At 42.8% G+C, this 25676-nt stretch overlaps 1 protein-coding gene across 4 annotated transcripts in view; it reads left to right on the top strand.

Annotated features, from left to right (window-relative positions):
* ltbp4 (latent transforming growth factor beta binding protein 4) overlaps nucleotides 1-25676 on the top strand; it is a 58779-nt gene that overhangs the window by 12861 nt on the left and 20242 nt on the right. For 2 of the 4 annotated variants that reach the window (XM_085184675.1, XM_085184672.1), the window contains exons 4-12: nucleotides 2582-2805; nucleotides 8336-8542; nucleotides 16942-17187; nucleotides 17510-17583; nucleotides 19537-19713; nucleotides 20128-20230; nucleotides 21734-21793; nucleotides 22965-23087; nucleotides 25421-25597. In XM_085184675.1, the coding sequence (XP_085040801.1) occupies nucleotides 2582-2805; nucleotides 8336-8542; nucleotides 16942-17187; nucleotides 17510-17583; nucleotides 19537-19713; nucleotides 20128-20230; nucleotides 21734-21793; nucleotides 22965-23087; nucleotides 25421-25597 (1391 nt within the window). The remainder of the gene's footprint in view (nucleotides 1-2581; nucleotides 2806-8335; nucleotides 8543-16941; nucleotides 17188-17509; nucleotides 17584-19536; nucleotides 19714-20127; nucleotides 20231-21733; nucleotides 21794-22964; nucleotides 23088-25420; nucleotides 25598-25676) is intronic. The other 2 variants (XM_085184673.1, XM_085184674.1) reach the window with 2 other exon arrangements.

The raw sequence follows: 25676 nt of genomic DNA, 5'->3' as shown, positions 1-25676 counted from the left end.
ACAGATAAATGCTAACTATGGTTAAAGTTATAAAGAAAAATGGTAGCAAGAACTAAAGTTATAGAATATTTGCCTGTGACATCATGTAAACATTGGACATGATGACTGGATCATAGCCTGTAACATTGTTTACATAGAAATTATCAATGCTATTTTTTTCCAACACCTATATTCTGCTGTCATGTTGTGATAAAAGAAGACTAAAAATATCAGACACGCTGCCCTCAGTACCTGGCCAGCTGAACAACAACATAATTTTACAAGCTAACATCATGCCAGCTAAAATTAGGCTCCAGCATCCTAAAAATACTTTTCGTTTGAAAAACAGCTTAATTATATTCTCACATCAAATGAGAGTTTTTAGCTAAGTGCGAATGTGCCCAAGTTAGAGCAAATTCACAAAGGTTTTCAGTAACAACGGCAAACAGGTGCTAACAGCAGCTAACAGGCAAAAACAGCAGTGCTTACTGACAGAAAATTACAACAGTTCTCATCAACAATTCACCTCAGTGTCACTGTCATCAGTCAGCGAGGCTGACTCGTCGACAGTGTAAGGAATAATACGCAGAGACATGTCAAAATGTCATAAAAAATCAAGTAAATGTCTAAGCAGTGATCAGTGACCGTGGTCCACTCATTCAAGTGACTGCAATTCCAGGCAGAGTCCAGTGACTGAGGTTTGTTACCTATCTTGACACAAAATACTAGTAAGCGTGCAAAATTTTGTTCGGCTTCAGATCTTCTCCAGTATAATTTGAGGGGTTGTTGATAACATAATGATATAAATCATGTGGCATGAAGTCCGGGAATGTGCCAGGGACTTCACACCAACACTTGTTTACTCATAGTTGCCATAGTTTATCTGATCTGCATATTATTTGGTACGTTTTTCACTAACTTGAGGTGTCAAGATTGTTACACACCCAAAATGGCTGACAAGCACTAAGTGGTCACGTGTCTGCAGAACCTCTCTAAAAACATGCTAACAGTGGCTGAAGTTTTAGAAAGATAGTAAATATGAATAAAGCTATTTTAAAAAATGCTAATTACAATTAAAGTTATAAAAGACTAACTTAATAACTTACTATTAAATGAACTTATCTAATTAGCTATCTGCTAGCTAGCTGTTATTACTGTTCAGCTGTTAGTGCTATTACTGTTCAGCTGTTAGTGTTCAGCTTGTAGTGCCATTACTGTTCAGCTGTTAGTGTTATTACTGTTCAGCTGTTAGCACTACTACTGTTCAGCTGTTAGCACTATTACTGTTCAGCTGTTAGCACTATTACTGTTCAGCTGTTAGTGTTCAGCTTGTAGTGCCATTACTGTTCAGCTGTTAGTGTTATTACTGTTCAGCTGTTAGTGTTATTCCTTTTCAACTGTTAGTGTTATTACTGTTCAGCTGTTAGTGTTATTCCTTTTCAACTGTTAGTGTTATTACTGTTCAACTGTTAGTGTTATTCCTTTTCAGATGTTAGTGTTCAGCTTGTAGTCCCATTACTGTTCAGCTGTTAGTGTTATTACTCTTCAGCTGTTTGTGTTATTCCTGTTCAGCTGATAGTGTTATTCCTTTTCAGCTGTTAGTGTTATTACTGTTTAGCTGTTAGTGTTATTCCTTTTCAGCTGTTAGTGTTATTCCTTTTCAGCTGTTAGTGTTATTACTGTTCAGCTGTTAGTGTTCAGCTGATAGTGTTCAGCTGTTAGTGCTAGTGTTCAGCTGTTAGTGCTACTGTTCAGCTGTTAGCGTTATTACTGTTCAGCTGTTAGCACTATTACTGTTCAGCTGTTAGCACTATTACTGTTCAGCTGTTAGTGTTCAGCTTGTAGTGCCATTACTGTTCAGCTGTTAGTGTTATTACTGTTCAGCTGTTAGTGTTATTCCTTTTCAACTGTTAGTGTTATTACTGTTCAGCTGTTAGTGTTATTCCTTTTCAACTGTTAGTGTTATTACTGTTCAACTGTTAGTGTTATTCCTTTTCAGATGTTAGTGTTCAGCTTGTAGTCCCATTACTGTTCAGCTGTTAGTGTTATTACTCTTCAGCTGTTTGTGTTATTCCTGTTCAGCTGATAGTGTTATTCCTTTTCAGCTGTTAGTGTTATTACTGTTTAGCTGATAGTGTTATTCCTTTTCAGCTGTTAGTGTTATTCCTTTTCAGCTGTTAGTGTTATTCCTTTTCAGCTGTTAGTGTTATTACTGTTCAGCTGTTAGTGTTCAGCTGTTAGTGTTCAGCTGTTAGTGTTCAGCTGTTAGTGTTCAGCTGTTAGTGCTACTGTTCAGCTGTTAGTGTTATTCTTGTTCAGCTGTAAGTGTTATTGTTTTTCAGCTGTTAGTGTTATTCTTTTTCGGCTGTTAGTGTTATTAGTTATTCTTTTTCAGCTGTTAGTGCTATTACTGTTCAGCTTTTAGTGCTATTACTGTTCAGCTGTTAGTGTTATTTAGTCTGATGGTAAAATTGTAATCATATATTCTTACATTGTGCATGATAGTTTTTGTGTATATTTAAAGTAAATTTTTTTGTTTATGTATTTGTTGTGTTTATTGACTACATATTATGTGTTCGCTGTTATATAATGTATGTAATAGCCTGAGAGAGGTCCAGGCAGTGCTGCTGAGAAAGACTCTGTCACAGGGAGGAAGAGGTGACAAGATGGCCGCCCTGCTGATGAAGCACATTGAGAGGGAGAGGAATAAAGTTCACAGTGCAACCTCCCCTTTTAATGCTTCCTCATCCTCCTTGCTGAAAACAAGTGTGAAGACGTTCCACACCCAGAAGGGGCAGTACAGCGTCCATTTCAACACCCTGACAGGTCAGTGATGTCAGTTATTTGAATGTTTTTTTTACACTTACATGTTTCATATCGTCAAACCGTTTTAATATTAGACAAAGCTAATCACAGCTAACAGCAGCAAAAATAAACACTGAGGGACATGAGTGCAAAAATAAATAAATAAAATAATGAATAAATAATTAAATGTTTCAACAATTAATTGAACCAACTTGATAAAAAAATATTAAATAGTTTGTTAATTACATGTATAATTAATACAGAAAAGACAGAAAAGTTCAGGGTATACTCAACAACTAGCTTTAGTGACACTGTCATCAGACAGACGTGAGCGTCACTGGCTCAAATCGACTCATATCCAGAGTACGTAGACGTGGACACATACTAACAGCTGAGGTAAGCAGCGGACTGACAGCCTACACTCAGTAGAGATGAATGGGAGCTTTTTGTCCTACAGCAGCCATTGTAGCTAGGATTATGCTACAGTGGGAGTGCAAGAAAACATAACTGCAATCTGCTGACGTCTAGTGGTGAGATTTTAAACACTGTACCTTTAAGTGTGAGAAATAAGCAAAAAAAAAAAAAAACGAAGAAATCAAGAACGGGCCAAAGTTTGATAAAATAGCACAAAATTGTGTCCAATACTCGACCTGATGCTGATGAGACAATAACCAAAGGTGGAGGTTGACTCTGAAATAAATTAAAGTAAAATACAAACAACTCTTTATGATGCAGTCTTTGCACTCTAAGGTTGCCATATTGGCTTTTTCGTATAATTTCATATAAAAAGGGTGCCAGATTAGCTCAGTGGGTGAGCGGGCAACTATGTGCTGCATGTAGTGGCCTGGGTTTCAGTCCGACCCTTTGCTGCATGTCTTCCTCTCTCTCTTTCCCTGTTTCCCTGCCTCTCTCTATCCAATAAAGGCTAAAATGCCAAAAAAATAAAAAAGTGAAAATTCTGGTGTGGTGTTACAGATATCACAGCGCTCTTAACGTACCCGATCATATTTGGGCACAGTAAGAGTAACCGTGTATTCGCCTCACATACCACTACGAGTGGATCATTATTTTCTCTAATAACCTGAGCGGAGCCGATATGTGCTGATGGATAAAAGGCGTGCGTCTATCAGCCATGCGCTGCAGGAATGCGCTGTTTGTTTCCACCCACCATGTGTTAATGGAGCTGGAAGCCATGTTTTCATTGTGCGCTTCAGATAAGGACAGCGTTAATGCAGTATCAGAGTCCGGGCCTGATCGCCGTGATTAGACCTGTAAACAGTTCCTGTCTTTGTTCTGCTTTGGGGAGAACCCGGTTCATGCAGGAACGGCTGAAAGCTGCAGATGGAGGCTTTCTCATAGCTCTGGTGGAAGCTGGTTCTGAGATGTTCCCAGTTTGGCTTGACCTGAGTCCTTTTATTAAGGATGACTGGAACACATGCATCCATAATTTTTGTGTGTTTGTTCATCATTGTCAGATTATCAGTTAAAAAAACAGTTGACAACATAAAAACAAACCCAGGCCCAAAAAAACTGAGTTTATGAGTTTTGTTATGTACCATTAACAAAAATATTAGCTGGCACCTGTTGGTGAGCTGCAAAATCCTCCTTTGCACACCTTTGTTGTTCACTTTAAGGAATAAAACCTGCAGCTCCCGCTGGCATCAAACGCCAGTCATCAGCTCCCGTTTCCTTAAACTGTGACAGAGCAGATCATTATGAGCATTTGTGAAAGCTGACTCCTGCAGTGAGAGCGGAGCCTTAAGAAACTGGTGGTGCTGTAATAACAACAATAATATTGCTTGTTTTGTTTCTGCCTTACAGCAGCTCTCCGTCTGTCAGTCAGGACATGAGCTCATAGGAAAACACCCACAGGAACAACCAGCCTCTATTCCAGCCAGAGCCACCGCCTCACCTCTGCTGGGGCCCCCGTTACTGGTTCAGTGACACGGGGCCGGTTTGGAGTGCGCAGTATCACCCTGTGAAGTCCAACAGTGGTTCAGTTTTATTTATACAGCACTGAACCTCAATAATATTCACCTCAAAGTGTTTTATACTGTGAGGCAAGGACCCAACAATCAGATGGCCCCCTATGAGCAGCCGTGTATCGCTGATCTGACGAAAAGGTTCTGCCTCCCATTCTACAGGGTGGGACATTTATATGGATACACCGTAATAACATGGGAATGGTTGGTGATATTAAAGTCCTGTTTGTGGCACATTAGTATATGTGAGGGGGCAAACTCCTCAAGATGGGTGGTGACCATGGTGGCCATTTAGAAGTCGGCCATCTTGGATACAACTTTTGTTTTTTCAATAAGAAGAGGGCCATGTGACACATCAAACTTATTGGTAATGTCACAAGAACAACAATGGTGTGCTTGGTTTCAACGTAACTTTATTCTTTCATAAGTTATTTACAAGTTTCTGACCACTTATAAAATGTGTTCAATGTGCTGCCCATTGTGTTGGATTGTCAATGCAACCCTCTTCTCCCACTCTTCACACACTGATAGCAACACCGCAGGAGAAATGCCAGCACAGGCATCCAGTATCCGTAGTTTCAGGTGCTGCACATCTCGTATCTTCACACCATAGACAATTGCCTTCAGATGACCCCAAAGATAAAAGTCTAAGGGGGTCAGATCGGGAGACCTTGGGGGCCATTCAACTGGCCCACGACGACCATTCCACTTTCCAGGAAACTGTTCATCTAGGAATGCTCGGACCTGCACCCATAATGTGGTGGTGCACCATCTTGCTGGAAAAACTCAGGGAACGTGCCAGCTTCAGTGCATAAAGAGGAAACACATCATCATGTAGCAATTTCAAATATCCAGTGGCCTTGAGGTTTCCATTGATGAAGAATGGACCCACTATCGTTGTGCCCCATATACCACACCAAACCATCACTTTTGTTGTTCCAACAGTCTTGGAGGATCCATCCAATGTGGGTTAGTGTCAGACCAATAGCGGTGGTTTTGTTTGTTAACTTCACCATTCACATAAAAGTTTGCCTCATCACTGAACAAAATCTTCTGCGTGAACTGAGGGTCCTGTTCCAATTTTTGTTTTGCCCATTCTGCAAATTCTGTGCTGATCTGGGTCATCCTCGCTGAGATGCTGCAGTAGCTGGAGTTTAAGGGCGCCATTTGTGAGTAGCTAATATCCGCCGAAGGGATGTTCAACTAATGCCACTCTCCAGTGACATGCGGCGAGTGCTACGCTGTGGGCTCTTGCTGAATGAAGCTGGGACAGCCACTGATGTTTCTTCATTAGTGACAGTTTTCTTGCGTCCACATTTTTGGCAAATCCAACACTGAACCAGTTTCACGACACTTAGCAAGCAGTTTGCTAACTGTAGCATGGGAGATGGGTGGTCTCGTAGGCTGTCTTGCATTGAAATCTGCTGCAATGACCCGGTTACTGCGTTCACCAGATATCAACATGATTTCGATCTGCTCCTCACGTGTTAACCTCTTCGACATGTCAATGGCTGTGAACAAAGAGAAACTTGTAAATAACTCATGAAAGAATAAAGTTACGTTGAAACCAAGCACACCATTGTTGTTCTTGTGACATTACCAATACGTTTGATGTGTCACATGGCCCTCTTCCTATTGAAAAAACAAAAGTTGTATCCAAGATGGCCGACTTCTAAATGGCCACCATGGTCACCACCCATCTTGAGGCGTTTGCCCCCTCACATATACTAATGTGCCACAAACAGGACTTTAATATCACCAACCATTCCCATGTTATTACGCTGTATCCATATAAATGGCCCACCTTGTACTTTTAAATACTTTACGAACAACAAGTAAGTCTGCAGTGTGAGAGCGAAGTGCTCTGATGGAGTGATATGGTACTACAAGGTCATTAAGATAAGGTGAGCGATGTTCTGTGCACGTCACAGTGTTAGAAAATCAAACAATATATAATTATTATATGTAATTAAATACTAAGATTTTATTTATAACCGTCTGCTCATAGTTTCAGAGCAGATGAGTCTGTCTCAGTTCTCATTGGCTGAGAGGCCTTTGGGTTTTACCCTGCAAAGCGAAGCTGCTCTAAAGCTGATCAGAGATCAGCAGGCATGAAATCGGGATCCACTGACCAATAAGATCTCCAGAAAATATCCCTCAGACCTCAGTGCTCAGAGAGAAAGAGAGAGGGAGGGTAGAGAAATAGATACTTAGGATCAACTTGATCCCTTATTCGTCCAAAGCAGTTTCTTTGTTGTGTGGAACAGCTCACCCTCATATGAAGTTTGCATGTTTGATTTGTTCTTTGGTTTCTCTCACACAGTTTAACACAGCTGAAATAAAACAGACTGTTTCCACTGGTTTCCCAGTATAACCAACCAGTCGCACTGCTTAGTGTGCACTTCAATACTTACATTTATACAGCGCCAAATCACAACAACAGTTGTCTCAAGGCGTTTTTTATTGTAAGGCAAAGACCCTACGATAGTACAAAGACAACCCCCTTGATCAAGCGCTTTGGCGACAGTGGGAAGGAAAAACTCCTTTTAAACAGGAAGAAACCTCCAGCAATAGAAAAGAGGAAACCAAAATGCTGACTCCAGCAAAAGTCAGCAAATAATCATAAAGTAGGGGAGGATTGTGACACCAGGTGTGCAGTTTCAATGGAAGCTCCGATCCTCGTTTGACAGATCTGGTTTCAAAACACCAAAATGGCGACGACAAAAACGCTCGTCATGTGACATCCATCTTTTACACTGTGTATGGATGTGTTGGGCCTCCGTTGGAGGCTGATGGAGACAAAACACAGAGCAAAAACACACTGAATGCTGGGTCACGTTGGCATGGTATCAGCATCAAAGGTCAGTGTTGGTCAGTGTTGCGTTCACAGCTGGAGGAAATGATCGGATTCTGTCGGTTTAAAGTTGAGGCTTTCCCTCAAACTCTGCACCGTGGAGCCACTTTAAGACTTTTGGTGAATATGACCCCCAGAAACCCAAAACCGGGGTTGCATCACCACCGTGACGTCCTCCAGTGTTCTGCAGTGCGTTATGAAACTGTGTGCAGAGATAGAGGGCCTCTGTTCGTACCGAAGAAAAGGCCAATAAAGTAAGAAGAGGAGGAGGAGTGAAGAGGGGAGAGAGATTGATACAGTAATGCTTGCTCTCTCTCAGTGTGGACTGATGGACCAGATCCCCGCTAAACATTTTGTTTGGATCGGAGCCCAGTCCTGCACACTGCTTTCAATTATCTCTCTCCCCTCTCTCTCTCCTGCTCGCTCGCTCTCACTCAGGAGTGTTTAGGGAAAAACCGAACTGGGAGAGGGGAGGGGGGAAACGTGTTTTCTTCTTCCTTCCTTCCCTCCTTTTTTCCTGCGACGCTCGTTTGCACTCCACCACAGAGCAAGAAAGAGAGAAAGCGGGGCAGAGCCAGAGCGCCGAGGTTTGGGAGTTTTTTGGCGATGCATCACGCTCGCAAACTTTGACTCCAAACACTCGACATGCGGCGACTCTGCTGTTTCCTGTCACTGTCCTGCTCCTTCATCATCTTCTTCACCTCTCTTCTGCCAGCCGATGGACAGACAGCAGGAGGAGGCGTGAGAGGAGGGGGAGGAGTAGAGACGATCCAGGTGATGTTCACGCCGACCATCTGCAAGGTGCGCTGTAGCCAGGACCGATGTGTCAACTACTGCGAGAGAGGCAACGTTACGACATTGTACAGCGGCGGCGAAGGAGGAGGAAGGAGAGACGGCTCTCACGGACCAGGCTTCAGAGTCTGTGAGTTGAAGCTTTAACTTTAAAGACCTGCATGTGAATAAATAACTCTGTGACAGAGAGGGACAGTGTCGGGTTCACTGCCATGTTTGCGTGCAGTAAATAATGCACACGTGCAGGTTTGTGCAGCTTCTCTTAAATCTGCTTCAAATTTAAATTCCTGCTGGAAGTTGGTGTCAAGCTCCCGGTATGAAGCGATGTGAAGCGATCAGCAGGATGTGAGCAAACTTTTATGTCCACGACATCCGTGTATTGTGTTGATGAGATATCAGCTGAAGTCGAGCTTGGGCCAGCTGGTCTTGATGTAATTCCAGTTCAGACCACAAGATGGTGCTGTGAGACCACGCAGCCTTTATTTATGAAAATAATTGAGACGCAGAATTTCCCGTTCATGTCCCTGAAAACGTCATGAAAATGCATTTGAGTCATTAATATGTTCTTATTTAAAATGGGCAGCGTCCAAATGTCCTGCAGAATCCTCTGTAGCTAAAAAACAACACTCACCGAACAAACACGAACCAACAGTTTTACTGCAGGTTGTTTTTGACCTGCTTCACGTTACATGTGAATCACCAAAGGCTACATTAGCTTTGTACCATAAACCTCATAACAGCCGTGTTATTGGTCACATAACAGTATTAACAAAGACAGCACAAACACGTCCAAAGGTCCAGTTCAGGGACTCCAGTTAGCTGAGGTGAAGCCGAGCAGACCGCCAACAGCCTCAGCCACATGTCAGTCAAAGAGCCCCCAATAATACAAATTTTAAGCCTTAATACAGTTTAAACAGGTGAGCTATAAAAACATTTTTATGTACAGTTGTGATGAAGGCAAAATTATCTACACACCTAACAGATTGTGCATCAGGCTGTAAACATGTTTAGTTTTGCTGTAAAGTTTTGAATGGGAGTCTATGGGGACTGACTCACTGCTGACACCAGCCTCTTGTGGATGTCAAAGGAACTGGAGCTTTTGTTAATGGGTCTGCTTAATTCTTCTGTCCCAGCCGAGTCCACCATTCGTTTTTGTGTTTTGTTGCCCATAAATAGCGAGGAGTGTTTTATTATCTTAATGCTGCTGGGGTTTTTTCTTCTTCTTCTTTGTTTGAGGAATCTGGACATTCTTTATGAATTACTGTAAGTGTTGTCAGATGATCTCTGCCTAGATTTACTTTGCTAAAGTCGGATATTGGACTCTTGGACTTGAATCTGAGGTAACATGAGAGGCTCAAACCTGAGATTTACACCAAAATTTATAGAGAATGAGCTCGAGAAAATTCCAGCCTGTCAGAGATAATAACTCCTGCGCTGAACATTTGATCTTCACGCTCTCAATGAGGCTTCACGTGTGAAGCTGCTCCAGCTGAGTCATGTGACCTGCAGCTCTTTGATGGTTGGCAGAGTTGGGAGGCTGAAGCCCAGCCAGTGAATAGTTGTATAGTCTGATCTGATCCCTGGTCAGTGAGTGTTAATCGTTCCTGCTGGCAGCGAGTCGGAGCTGTCAAACAGCTCAGGACTCTCGCAGGAAGCACAGAGCGTCCAGCGCTGTTTGATTTAAACTTAATCAGTGGGTCGAAACACAAGCCAGCAGTTTATCTAATCACCAATCACTCGTTACATTATTTCCAGCTGTAATTGTATCACAATTACCATGATTCATATTTAATCTGCTTCAATCAGAAAAGCCCCACAAAAAAAGCTTTGAACTGGAAGTCAAACTCACACTGAGATGCTTATCTTAATTCATCCCAAATTTCACAGCAGAACGATCTGAAAACGGTCAAAACTAATCGAAAATTAAACATTTCAATATTCTTTTCCATAGTCAGACCTTTAAAACCCCTCAGGAGTGGAAGCTACATGTTACCAGATAATCTGCGAATTTAAATTGAGCACTAAAACTTTCCCCAGCAGGGGGCAGCATTTTACCAACAAGCTTAAGGCCTCATCTGAGCCGGTATTACACCAAGAGAAAATGCAATATTTACAGTATTAATTTAACTGTTTGGCAGTTAGCTTTGAAGCTTTGATTGAGCTAATCCCATAAATTGATTGTTTTCAGTCTTAACAAATGGCTCATTGGCTCCCTCTTCAGGCTGCTGATGCAAAAGCATCATCAGCTTTCATTTTATCAGTGTAAACATTAATAGAAGTTCAGCACCATCATTTATTGACTTCACTGTCTCCAGCAGTGCAAAGTTACCCCGATGTTTCCTGTTTTGTTCTTTCCGGAGATACTGAGCATGGTGCTGGTGATGGCTGCTCTCCATTTGAATACCAAACGGTAATTAAGTTCATACTTGGATGTTTTCTAGTTTGAGATTAGCCTGTTGTGTAATGAGCTCTTTGGGCAGATGCTGTGCTATTAAGGCAAAAGTCGCGAACGCTGGACTGGTGTCTGTGTAAGAGTAGCGCGATCTGCTGATTATCAGATCCCAAGAGTCAGGTGCCCTTTGTATGAGATACTCAAGATTCCTGCAGAGCGCGACTGACTCAAAATTAGAAAATGACAATGCTTTGATTGTAGTCATCCATATTTTCTGAACTACAAAACTAGAAAAAGGAGTCTATTTGCAGTAAATTGTATCAGTTCGCTCACGTAATAAGCTGCTGCTACATGGCTAACATCACCAGTTTTCATCTCACCAGTCTAGAAAAAGCGTTTAAAGTTCAGCATTATTGTTTATTCCTTTATTCTCTCCACGCTGTCTTGAGGGGTGGAAAGTGTTTGCTCTTGATTTTATTTATTTATTTATTTTAACCAAGCATGGTTTCTTTCCAGGTGTTTCCCTGGCAACTTTCAGCACCATACCTAAATTTCTTAGAAAGAGCTGCTGCCTCAAACACTAAACTCAGGAAGTGGCAGTCTGCTTGCAGTAAAGGTTAACAGTGATAGCTGTCTGACAGACTATTTGTAGGTCAGTAAACCATAAATCCTCCTCTGCAGAGCAGGAGGTGGTGGGGGGTGTACACCTGCAGATGTGTAGTCGTGCCTACCTCTGTTTTATGCTTTAAAGGCCTTTAAAGGCCTTGGTTTAGAAAAGGGTTTTCCACATTTTTTCATTTTACCTTCATTGATGGTTTGAAGAGTTTGCGCCATCATATTTTCATGTTGATGAACACCGATGGCTGTTTGCTGGTTTTCTGGATATTTGTGCAACAAGTGCTACATCTGGAGAGGAGAGGAATCAGAGGGGCAGAGGGAGAAGAGTGACCACTGGCATATGGCTTTCATTGATCATAAAAATAGCCCCATCGCACGTCTCTGTGTTTCAGAGGACATCATAGTAACTTAGTTTTTTGGAGAGCCAACCTGATGGTGACTTTTAATCAAGAAATATAACGCTTATGTCAGGGGGGGCTTTGCTTTTTGTCATCATAAGGATGTCAAGTCCTCAGTATGTGGACCACAGCTCTTTGTCCTCACAACATCAGTAACACACACACACACACACACACACACACACACACACACACACACACACACACACACACAGCCCCGTTCAGCTATCTTAGTGAGGGCCTTCATTGACATAATGGTTTCCCTAACCCTAACCATTAATGAATGCCTGACCCTAACCATAACCTAATTGTAACCCTGACACTAAAACCACATTTTCAAACTTGTGAGGACTGGTGAGATTTCGGTCCTCACAAAGATAGCTAGACAGGAACACACACACACACACACACACACACACATATGTGCCCAGGATATTTTGCTGGTGATGTGTGAATGTTTAAACAAGCAGTGAGGTAAGACTGGACAGCAACACACACAAACACACACAAACACAAGGGAGGAGGTGGTGACATCATAGGGTCAGAGGTTAATCCCCCTGTCCAAACAGCTGTTCCCCCCATCAGCCTCTCTCGCTTTACATACAGACTAACAATCAAAACAGAGAAGCGCACGAATGTAAAGGAAATCACGGGAGATGTTATCTGTCAAAACATACAAACCAAAGCAATATAAATTCTAAATAAACTAAATATTAACATTTCAGAGCAACTTCTCAGAGCTGCTAGCATGGATGTCGATTCCATTTGGACAGGATTAACAGAGCGAGGTGGGGGATAATGTATTCCTTGTGGGGTTCGGGTAATTTAAGTCTATTACAGGAACTGGACTGTAACTGGGTAACCAAAACAGAAAGCAACAAAAGCCTCCATAAAGAGGAGAAAATCTTCCTGAGACTCTTAACGTTTTGAAGTTTTTCCTCCGTATCCCAATAACCCGGTGACGGCTGTCTGCACATCCACGGCTGGCAGATTCTTCAGCTACTTTTAATCACACTTCTTCAAGTAAATCCACCAGGCTAGCAGCAGCTGACTAAATTAATTAGCTGCTGAACTGCCAGGGAGAGTTTGTGCATGTGCGGTTTGCTGCGTCTCACAGTCGTATCTGTTGTTCAGTGATAAATTTGGATTGCGGGTCAGGAAAAAACAAGCTGAGTGTGACCTGTGGGAGGTGCTGGAGGTGACGGTCACGGTGTGGCAGGAAACCACACATGCTATTGTTGTTTTCTTCCTTCTTTTTTCACATTTACATCATAAGTGCAACATTTTTAGGAAGCTCCTGGTTTTGAAGTCCTATCTGAGGGCAGATGTACCGAGTTTCCATAACTGAAAAACACGGAGATATGCGCTTTGCATTAGACGTAAAGGTTCTCTGGGTAACCTCCTTAAAACCTGTAAAGACACCAGTGACCGTGAATGTTACACTCACACACGGGTGCTAAATAGTGTTTGTGGGCAACGGCACAACCACAGTTACTGCAACCACGTGTGGTGAACTTGTGATCTTGTTGCCGTTCAAATTGGTGCTGTGACCAGGTCTGCATCAGCGTTGCTGCTTTACCAGGTGTAACAATAAAGTTTAACATCCAGGCATCCATGAAAACAGGACTTATGAAGTTTAACAGAGTTAGAAGTTAGCAGGAAGTTAGCTCGCTAGCTTCCACCTAAACATGATATAGCATGTTCTGACTGAGATTTCTGAAAGAATTCAAACGTACAGCTCTGCTGTCACTTCCAACATAAATGAAGACAGAAAACTAAACAGCAGTGACGTTTGTAGGGTTACTGAAGTTTGGCTAGCTGCTATATAATGATGTGCTACGTGATCGCTAGCGACACAGCTATGTTAGCATAATATAAACAAGCTAACTTTTTTCCACTCGATAAAAGTTAACGTGAGTGTTCTCGGTGGTCAGGAACAAATGTAATCGCATGGCAGGATGCTGTAAAAGGACCAAACTTCAGTCAGTCAACAACTGAGATTATCCATCCACAATACGAGGTTAGTCATTCATATACTGCTGCTGGGCTGTAGCTACATCGTAAGGTTTAAAAACTGTACTTTAAAACGAACAGAGAGGCCGACAGTGATCACTGACTGTTTTTAGGGGCTTGTTCAGATTCAATAGAACAAGATACAAAGCATTAAAACATGTTAAAAACACAACAGCCTTAATAAACGGAGAGTAGTTTGGACCCGGAAGCAGAGTTCATACGTCATCACTTAAAGACCGGATAATGACTTTGGGTCATCGACACGCTGATAAAAAGGGACGAAGAAGTCAGTCTGTCTGTCTCAGTCAGTCCAGGTTGGTCAATTCAACTACTTCCAAATGGTTGCTGAGTGAATTCTTATATTTGTACATATTTATATTTATTTGTACATTTATCCTTAAAATTCTCACATTGCTGCTCTTATATTTTGTTGTTTCTTATGTTTCTTGTGTTTTGCACACCTCTGTTGTTTGTAAAGCTTGCACTCACATGTGCTGGAGCAGTGTACCAAAACGTGATGTGACAGTAAAAGTGATTGGATTTGAAAATATTCCATGCAATGACTGGGCACACACCAACTTTCACTGCACGATCTGATAGTGTCGTGCTGGTGTTGTTCCCAGATCATCATACTAAATGTTGTTCCAGGATCAACGTTGCAAGTGACCAATCAGAATGTTGTGATGTCATACTTTTGCGACTTCGGGAAAAACCGTCGTAAAACAAAAAACTGTACTTAAGCTGCGAGAAACCGCTTCTGTCCGCCGATCAACGGACCCTAACCCTGACCCTAACCCTTTAATAAACGCTAAGCAGAACTGATATTGTCCTTGCAACATTGGAATTTCATAAATGCACGAATGGGTTGGCGCGCAAAAGAATAACGTCGTAACATTCTGATTGGTCACTTGCAATGTTGATCCTGGAACAACATTTTCATGATGATCTGGGAACAACACCAACACGACGATATCAGATCATCCAACATTCACTAGTCTTCAGGAGGTGACTGTCTCATGTTTGTCTTAGTGTGACTGAGTCATTAGTGAGCTGCAGTGCTGTGTGTGAGCTAAACTAGATCAGTGTTAGTCTTTGTTCTTTTGTGGCTTTGGGTTGGAGTGTGTTTGATATTTTGTGACGTTCAGATTTTCAGATTAAACCAGACTTTCAGATCATTCGTTAAAGATATGAAATGTGAGCCCGAAGCTGTGAATACTTGGCACCCTACATTTTTAAACTCCCACACAGACACAGGATGAAGTACAGCTACAGCTCAAAGCCTCCAGGTGCTGCCTCTCGGCTTCCAGACATTGGCCAATGGGGACGGGCAAAACCAAAGTTCATCTCATAGATTTTTCATGTTTGTCTCTGTTTATTCTCTCCATCAGTTTCTCAGTGTTTACAGTATTTCATCAGTGTAATCCCCCACACTCGCTCTGTCTTTTCTCAGCTTTGCCCCAGGAACGCCGTCCAAACTCTCCGAGTGTGTTTGTGTTGATGTGGTCCATCTGTGGTTTGATGTCCAGCATGATAACTGTGTTTACAGCAACACACACGCAGCAGTGCAGTGTGTGTGTGTGTGTGTGAGTGAGTGATAGAGTAACATCAACAAACAGGACTACACGCACACTGTGAGGGCGTGGACACGGACACACACGGAGCGTCAGCAGTGGAAGTCGTTCATCTTTTTACTGAAGTTCAAACACGAGTTTGATCCGACTCAAGAGTTCCTCTGCAAGCCTATGGAAAAACAGCCCCAGCCCCGAGCTCTGTAAACATTTTCCTGATGGGTTTATGAGCTCAGTCATTATATGCAATAAAACAGAAAGTCCATTTTTGAAATTTTGCTCATTTTAAGTGCCAGAAAAGATGTCAGAGCTTCCCCTCACTCGTCAAAACACTGTAAATGGTGAAAACGCTTAACTTCAGAACAGGACTCGACGTCACAGTAACAACATTCATCTTTTATATCGTCTGTTTTAGCGCTAGACTCCCCCGGTGGGCTGAAAAGGTACTGCCCGTGGGTTATAAAAGGTTATGTTGAAGAAGTCTTAATTTCCAATACTGCAAATGAGTTGAAAATAACCATTCAGTGGTTACAGATAAAAAGAAAGAAACTGAATATATGAAACAAAGTCACGGGAGATATTCTTCATCTACCGATGTCTGTTTTTAAACCTGAACTCATCAAACAGAGACGACAGTGTCGGGTGCCTGAATTACAGCTGTAAGTGCAGAATCACTTTGTCAGATCACAGAGCCATGGCATTTGTGTTTTTGTGGGGAGGGAACAGGACTAGCTTTGGTGTTTAGACTCAAACTGGCAGGTTGAAGACCAGAAAGGTCACGGCTGCAGTGCTAAGGCCTTTGTGTATCAGTTAATTAGCAGCAGCTGAACTCTGGGTAACTGCACACCAGCGTCCTGAGGCTGAGCTCACACAGCATGCAGGAAGTGGGTGGAGCCTGCTATCCCATCATAGCAGTTAGCTTTGTTCAGACCCACATATCACCAATCATTTCTTAAAATGCTTCTTCTGTTGTTCCCTGATTGGTCCAGACGGTACCCAGGAGACAGAGCAGCAGGCTCATTAAACTCACACACGATCAGATTTCTTCTGGAAACTTTTTCTGTCTCCTGGTTACTTCACTAATCAAAGACTGATGTAGAAAATGACAAATTATTTCATGTTATTGGTCAGACGATGTCATTAAAGATGCTCCAAAAAGCTCCAACAGCACAAACATAGTCCAGAGGTCCAGCTCAGGTGAAGCGTAGCAGACAGCTAGCAGCTACAGCCACCTGTGTCACCATCCACCTGTTGGGCAAAGAGGCCACGCCCTCAATTATTCAACTTTAAGCTTTAATACAATTAATACGAGCATCCTCCCAGCGTAGAGGTGTTATTTTAACATGGCACTCTATGGGGACTGACTCACTGCTGCCTCTGCTGTACATTAAAGGAACTGAAGCTTTTGATCCTTAGCCTGTGTGAGCTCTTCCTAATTTGACAGATTTTACTGCTGTTGTTCTGTAAACAGCTGACAGGAATCAGTGATTGTATTTATTTACTGAACAGATAAGTAAGCAGGTTTGTTTGCCTCCCGCAGTCCTCTGTCCTCTGCTCTGTAAGAACGGCGGAGTCTGTCTGCAGAAGGACCGTTGCCTGTGCCCGCCAAACTTCACTGGGAAGTTCTGCCAGATCCCCGTCACGCCCACAGACTCCTCTGCAGCCTTCTCCACCAATGAGATCGTCAAGCCCGCTCTCCTCTCTGCCATGGCATCCAATCAGGAGCTGGTTCGGTCTGAGTTCCTGCTGCCGCTAGGACGGGACGCAGAGACGATGACTGCTGGAGGTAAGTGACCTGTGACCTTTAACCCCAACTGTGTCTGTGGGTGGCTATGACGTTTTTGTGTAACTCTTTGGAGTTTAGAAATATAGAATTTTTAAAAATATTTCTTGATATCTCAATATTTTACAGATTATTGATTTCAGTTTTAGTTTGCTCAGTTTTGTTCTGACATTATTATGTTTATATGTAATAATATCTTTATTCGTTTGTCATTGGTCATTTAGTTGATACATTTTTGGCAGCTTCGGGCTTCCATTGGTAATTTGTTGCTATTGTGAATGGTGCCTCACTGCAGTTTTCCTTTAATGTTCACACGCACGTGCAGCGCCCAGCGGGCCCATGGTGAAGGTCAGAGTTCAGCACCCCCCTGAGGCCAACGTGAAGGTCCACCAGGTGAAGGTAAGAACATTAACAGCTCCTCTGATTGGACGATTAAACTGTCAGTCATCATGTGATGATAAATGTTTTGTTCAAGCTGTTGATAAAACAAAGAACAGCTGTTTCGTTTCTTGTATTTTTACATTCTTATAGTTTTGTAAATGTCTTTATTTATTTCTGGCCACAGGCATTTAAATAATATTCTCTCACAGTCGTCGAGGTTTTACAAGCTTTTTATTTTGTTTATTTCATAAACATTAATATTCAGTTTTTGCATTTATGTCATCTGTTTTTACATATTTTTATATTTCCACATATTCTTTTGTTTTGTTCTCAGATTTATTATTTTACATGTTATTAATAATCTCTAAATTTTACAATTGGAATTTTTAAATCTTTTAATGATCTTTTATTACATTTTTATTAATTAATAATAATTATATTATATCTATATAATATAATTTATATTATAATTTATTTTTTATCATTTAAATCTTTGATTTTATTTGAAACAATTGTTTTCTTAAATATAGAATTCTTTAGTTATTTAAAAAAAATCTTGGAAGTTCTTTAAAAACATCTAAATCCATCGACCTTCTTCCGTTTATCCGGGGCCATGTCGTTTGGCAAGCAGCCTAAGTACCTCCTCCAGCTACTCCGGGGGAGCACTGAAGCCTTCTCAGGCCAGCCAAGAGATATAATCTCTCCAGCGTGTCCTGGGTCTGCCCTGGAGGGGTGAGACATGCCTGGACACCTCGCCCAGGAGGCATCCTTGTCAGATGCCTCGACCACCTCAGCTGCCTCCTTTCGATGTGGAGCAGCAGCGGCTCTACTCTGAGCCCCTCCGGGATGGCAGAACCTCTCACCCTCTCTCTAAGGGAGAGGCCAGCCATTTCCGCCGCTTGTATCTGTGATCCCGTTCTTTCGGTCACTACCCACAGCTCGTGACCAGCCAGAGCACCAATCTGTTGATCTCCCGCTCACTTCCCGCATCATTCGAACAAGGCATCGAGATACTTAACCAAGGCGATCGTGGCTCAAGAGTTGGGTGTTCGTCTTGTAATCGGAAGATTGCCGGTTCGAGCCCCGGCTTGGACAGTTTCGGTCGTTGTGTCCTTGGGCAAGACACTTCACCTACCGCCTACTGGTGATGGCCAGAAGGGCCGATGGCGCGATATGGCAGCCTCGCTTCTGTCAGTCTGCCCCAGGACAGCTGTGGCTACAACTGTAGCTGCCTCCACCAGTGTGTGAATGTGAGAGTGAATGAATAGTGGCATTGTAAAGTGCTTTGAGGGTTTCGAATATATATATATAAATGCAATCCATTATTATTATTATTAAACTGCTTCACTTGGGGCAGGAACTCGTCCCTGCCCCGGAGTGGGCACTCCACCCTTTTGAGGACCATGGCCTCAGATTTGGAGGTGCTGATTTTCATTCCCGCTGCTTAACACTCGATTGGGAACTGCTGCGAGCTGGAGGCCATCAGCAGTGACAAAGGGCAGCCCTGGCGGAGTCCATCACCCACCAGGAACGGGTCCGACTTATTGCCGGCTATGCAGACCAAGCTTTTGCAAAGGTTGTATAAGGATCGAATGGCCCGTAGCAATGGGCTAGACACCCCATACTCCCGAAGCAACTCCCACAGGAATCCCACAGAGTCGAACGCCTTCTTCCAATCCACAAAGAACATATAGACTGGTGACAAACTCCTGTGCTCCTCCTTGGGAGCTCATAAAAAGCTGGGCCAGAGTTCCACAACCAGGACGAAACCACCATGTTCCTCCTGTACCCGAGGTCCGACTGACAGACGCACATCTAAACAGTCGTCTTAATTTCTTGCAGGAGTTTTAAACTTTTAACCACAGAACAAGTTTAATGTCATTTATTCATTTATTTTTAACCCTTTCATTGAATATGCCTGTATGTTTTGCATTCACTTGCTTGTAGGTAAGTTGAATCTTCTCGTTCCAGGTGTCTGGATTCACTCCCACCCTGCGGACGCTCTCTTCCTCCTCCTCTTCCTCAGGGTCAGCAGGTGCTCCGGCTCCTGCTGGCAGCAGAGTCCTGGCCCAGACTGTGACAGGGGACAGCGTCTACACCCAGCAGTCCAGCTTTAAGTACTGCTTCAGAGAGGTTAAAGACGGACAGGTGAGTGGCACAATATGTCAGCATGACCTTGAACCCATGTTAGGGATCTATGACATCATAGGGATCCAAGAGTAGAACCAACAGTCTGAAACTGAGTGTTTAAAGCAATCTGAAAGCTGAGCCTTTGGCACACAGGGATTGCTTGTGCATATACACCTCATCATTTGGCGAGTTATCACTGTGTTAGGAGATATATGACAGGAAGTAAGGAAATACTGAATAGATCAACTTTAATGTGATTACAAAAAGACAAACACATGGTCGTACATCCTTTAAAATGACAAAGAAGTCCTTAAATCATCTTGTTGCTACACGATGCATATTGTTGCGTCTTGTTTTGATGAAAGTCCAGCCTGATAGATGTTAGCATGACTGCGGTCCATCAGATTTATCCTGGACTGTGTTTGTTTTTAGTGCAGCTCTCCTCTTCCTGGCCTTCGGAGCAAGGAAATGTGCTGCAGAGGGATCGGAAAGGCCTGGGGCATCGATGACTGTGTCATCTGTCCTGAGATCACAGGTATACAAAATACTCATATAACACAACATAACACACTGTGTGGTCCACTCAGGCTTCCATAACCTACCATGTCTGACATTTTATTATTGCTTTAGACATTAAATTAGGCCCAAAAACCTTCTGGTAATTAAAAAAGTTCCCATAGCTCTAACTTTGTCCCTGACAGTAAACCAGACATGCACTGTTTACACTCCCTGGTAGCAGGAATATTGTAGTATGACATCTGTTTCATGCTGGTGGTCATTGCAGTGTTTTATATCTAAAGAAAAGGACCCATCAATATTAAAACAATGCACTGTTATTCCTCCTCGCCTTTTTCTGTAAAAGGTAGAAAGGTGGCAGAGTAAGGGGCCAGCAGTGGCGTTTGAAACCGACATTCATGTGAAAAGCTGACGGCCACATGCTATGTAAAGTCGCATGCTGCTGCAGCATTACACCGGCTTGATTTAGTGGTTTAGGGTCAGCAAGCAAAGGTGTCATAAAAGAGGTCTTTAGAAAGCTCTCCTTTTTTCTGCGAGAGAAGAAGTCCTCACTCTTCACTAATGTCCTCACTTAGGCTCGAGTTTATAGACGTCCTCACAAAGATACCTGTACCAGCACAGTTATACTAACACTTTTTCTGTGAGTGAGGGTCTGCTACTTCATGACTTTAATATTTGGGAAATATTTCACCAGTAGCTGCTTATGTAACTGTTGGACTTCATCACACACACACTCATATTTGTTCATCTGTCTTTGTGGGGACTGTAGTTAATACATGTCTTCTGAGGAACTCAAACATCATGATTTCAACACTGAAATCGAATCAGGTCCAAACCGTTTAACAGGCCTCCCGAGGTCTGCCTCCAAGTGAGAACCCAGCAGTGTGTCCTCACAAGCACACACACACACACACACACAGTAAGTAATCGCGCTGCCTTGTTCTTTTAGAGCTGACTAACAGTACAGGAATGCAACTGTGGGACTGTAGGCTTTACACACACACACACACACACACACACACACACTCAGGAAATCATATTAGCTCAACTGCTGGCATCCAGCTTCACACCAGCCTGTAAAGAATGACGGCATACACCTTTAAAGAACAGAAAAGAGGGCCTGGATGCACACGCACGCACACACACACACACGCACACACACACACACACACACACACACACACACACACACACACACACATAACTGGTACAGTTTTTGATGTTTGTCATGGTTCATTAAAACTGACCAGAAGATCTTTAAAGCTGTTTATAGCTTTGGCTTTGTGATGGCGCCCCCTGGTGTTTCTGTTTGACCTAATTTGACTTTAATGTAACAAACTCTGTTCATCTTACAACCTTTTTCTTATAAATAATTTAATTTGTAATATATTTCTTAGAAACAGTGCAGAACTGTGTTTTGTGTTCTCTCCTAGCAAACATTAAATATAAGTATGTGATCAGATAATTATTCCACAAGAACTGGTGATTGATCACCGTGTATTTGGTTATTGATCATTGTTAGGTCAGAGCGATGCCAGCTGTCCAGTTGGGTTTGAGCGAGCCAATGGAACGCAGTGTGTCGGTGAGTTTGGCGGTTGTAATCGTACAGGCGGTGGAAATATTCTGTTCTTTAAACAACAGAGAAACTAAACGATCGATCGGAGAAGGTTCTTTCTTTTCATTTCCTAAATGTGAACGTCTGTTAAATGAGAAACGGATCAGCAGGTCCATCCGCTCCTGTTCTGTCATTAAACCACAGCAGTAACGTTTTCACGGGACTGGCTGACAGCTTCACGTAGTGCCTGAATAATTGTTATGAAAATATTACATAAAGGAATAATTAGCAGATATGCCTTCCTGTTTTCAAAACTTGTACAAAAACTACTCAGAGCAGCCCTGGTCAGTTACAATACTATATACAATACTATACATAGGACAAAATCGGATCAACATGTGGTCATTTGCAGATATGTGTCATCAAACTACAAATAAATCCAGGAATAACAACACTACTGTGGCTGCTTTTAACGAATTAATATGTAAAATAATCCTTATTTAATCTATTTTATACTGAGATTTGTTCGTCTTTGCAAAGGGAACCAAAACTTCTTCCACCAACATTTTATCAGAAAGTTTTAGTAGAAAGAAACCAAAAATCTGAGCTGTAACAATTAAAAGTTTAACTGCCTAATTTAACCTTAGACTGTAGTTCTACAGGCTGATATTAGCATTAATAGCTTCAGTGTGATGATTCTCCGACAGCTGTTTCTGTTACTCTGCCATGGTCACGTCATTAATCTCTTTATCTCGACACAGATTTCTTGGAGAAAATAATCATAACTAACTGTCGTAACTGCTTTTAAAGTCAGAAGTTTATAAATATTCCAGTCTGTTTAGACATTAGCGATCAAAAACATATTTACTGCGTGAACAAAAGTGACATCGATCAGAATTAACATAAAGATAATACCAACGAACTGTCAGCTACCAAATGTAAGATCTTCAGCTCTTGACCTTCTGACCTGCTTCCAAGATGAAGAAATCTTCATCTGATTTGTTTAAAGTCTCCATGTTTCCTATGCGATGGATTTCTTTATTTACGACCAGACGACTGATCCATCTTTAAAAAGTTTAGTTTTCTGATGAGCCCACTCGGGATCCGGGCGTAAGTAAATAAACGGTGTCTTAGAGGACGTTTGACGTCGGATCGCTTTGAGAGCTGAGAAAAGCCTGAAGTGTTTGTGTGTGTGTAGACGTGAATGAGTGCCTGCAGCCGGGGCTGTGTGAGAACGGCATCTGTGTGAACACCAGGGGGAGCTATAGCTGCGTGTGCAGGCTGGGGTTCATCCTCGACGCCTCACATGGAATCTGCATCTGTAAGTAACGCACATTTACACGCACGCTGCCGCCGCCGCCGGCTTGGGAATGAAATGAGGAATGACGCCGACTCCTGTCAGGATTTCCTGAATCCGTCTGAGCTCCCCAAGTTTCTCCCGGACTTTGGTTGGCTCGTCTCTCTCAAAGTTTAGCTGTGCAGCGCCATCAAAGTACAGAAAAGCTGAAGCTGCTGCACAGCTGGAAGTAACTCTAATTTCTACTACAGCTGTAACACAGTGGGCAGTGAGGGTTTGGCTCCCTGCGCCACCTCAACAACTGCACTGCAGACTCAGCTTTAACTTTAGCTTCTGTTCAAAAGCATCATTTTTGTGTTAAGGTGTAAAAGGCTGGACTGGCGAGTGTGATGATGTCACTTTGATACCACAGGAGTCTACTCACAAACCCGGTGTAGGACACACAGACAACCTGCAAACTGAAACTGATAAAATAATATAACACAGGACAAATTATTACTCCAGTGTCTGTGTAGTTTATCAGACAAGCTACACAGTGTTGGCTGATTTCAACTTCAAACAGCCATCAACAGGTATTAAAGTTACACTAATGCAGCATTGCTGTAAGTTTAAAGATGTTCTAAACACAATTTTTCTTACAAAGAAATGTTGATTTAGTCTGAGCTTTGCTGAAAATCTGAAGATGAGATTCCTCGGACTGGGCTCAGACCTTCAGCAGGAATAATGAGTTTTTAAAGGTCAACTTTGAATCTTTGTTCTGCTCGTTGTTCTTTGGGGAACATGAGGGGGAGTGCTCAGATGGTTTTTGTGAAGCCTGACCGGTGCTCTGCTTATTCCGACCGGCATTCAGTGAATCAAAGGAGGAGGAGCTTCAGGATGCTGGTCTACCCGGTAACTGATGACAGCGCTCTAATCAAAGCTTTACTTTTTTTAACAGTGTGTCTGGTTTGGGTTTGTGTGTTTTTCAATCTCTATCCTTTCCTGGAAATATTTTTTATATCCAAATCATTGTTTTGTCAAATTGAAGGTTTTTTGTTTGACATCCACACGGCTGTGCTTTTTCTATTGTTCTACTTCCTGTTTGTGTTTTAACCTGCGCTTACTGGGCTGAGTTATCCCCTCGGCGCAGCTCCCTCCCCACAATCTAGAGTCTGTTTCCTGTAAAAGAAATAAAGCAGAATAAAAATGAAGCCAACACTGAAGCAAATGAAGCTGCAGTTCCTCTGACGTCCAGCAGAGGCAGCAGTGAGTCAGTCCCCATAGACTCACATGTTGAAGCTTTAGTTTACAGCCTGATACACTGATAAACTGTTTGGTTTTTACAGATAATTTTCTCCTTCATAACAAGAATGTTTGCACAACTCACCTGTTTGGCTTACAGTGTGCATTATTAGGGGCGTGGCCTATTTGACTGGCAGGTGGATGGTGGCACAGGTGTCAGTAGCTGTCTGCTAGCTTCACCCGAATTGGACCTCTGGACCGTGTTTGTGCTGTTGGAGCATTTTAAATGACATCATGATTCTCTCACCCCAACCAATCACAGCAGATGGCCCCGCCCCTCCCTAAGCCTGGTTCTATCGGAGGTTTCTTCCTGTTAAAAGGGAGTTTTTCCTTCCCACTGTCGCCAAAGTGCTGCTCATAGGGGGTCATATGATTGTTGGGTTATTCTCTGTATCTATGAAGCGCCTTGAGGCGACGTTTGTTGTGATTTGGCGCTATATAAATAAAATTGAATTGAATGTGACCTGCTGTGAGGTTACTGTAGTAACAACCTGTCCATGGAGGCAGAGCTCCAGTTTCAATGAGTGAAATTCTTGGATTTTACTTGGATGTTGCTGAACACTAACTAGCAGGTATGGATGAAGCTTCCTAACCTGACTATCTTGGTTAGGAAGGAACGCTTCGTGCTCATCTACTCGTTTTGAGGAGTTGCCCCCTGCTGGTCAGTAGAGAGAATGCAGCTTTGGAGCACTTCAGTGTCGGTTTCATTTTTCAGACCCAGAATTTGCGCCCATCTTTATATCAGAGCGGTGCCAACACTCGTGTCCTCTTTGATAGAAGCCATGATCCAGATGTTTGCATGGGAGGTTACTGAGGTCCTTGTGAAGCCGTGTCTGCAGGTGCTTAAACTTCCATCTGAATTTAGATCTGTTGACACGGCCTGCTGATGTTCTGTGTCGTCGGAAAGCTTCCTGTTCCTGCATCGCCTGCCACGTCTTCCTGTGTCATTTAAACCGAGCGGGTCTGGGTACAGCATGTACTTGTTCTGCATGCAGCGCTCTGCTTCAGGTCCCGGCCGAGCTTCGGGTGGATCATCTGTGTAACGAGTCCCCCTCCTTCCTGTGTGTCCTCCTCAGCCCAGAGTGTCATTTCTGAGGAGAAGGGTCAGTGTTACCGGGTCCTGGGTTCAGGTCTGGGTCCGTCCTCCTGCTCCCTGCCTATTCTCAAAAGCATCACCAAGCAGATCTGCTGCTGCAGCCGTGTCGGCAAAGCCTGGGGACCCGACTGCCAGAGGTGTCCGTACTTCGGTTCAGGTAGGTTCAGGAGGACGACGTCACGACTCAGCTTATTTGGCTTCAGGTGAATTTTCAAGTGTGTCCTCTCTCTTCTCTC

The sequence above is a fragment of the Neolamprologus multifasciatus genome, chromosome 14 (assembly GCF_963576455.1).
Source record: "Neolamprologus multifasciatus chromosome 14, fNeoMul1.2, whole genome shotgun sequence".
In the NCBI taxonomy this organism is placed as follows: Eukaryota; Metazoa; Chordata; class Actinopteri; order Cichliformes; family Cichlidae; genus Neolamprologus; species Neolamprologus multifasciatus.
Note: the sequence above shows the minus strand (reverse complement) of the source record. Positions and strands in the feature narration are given on the sequence as shown.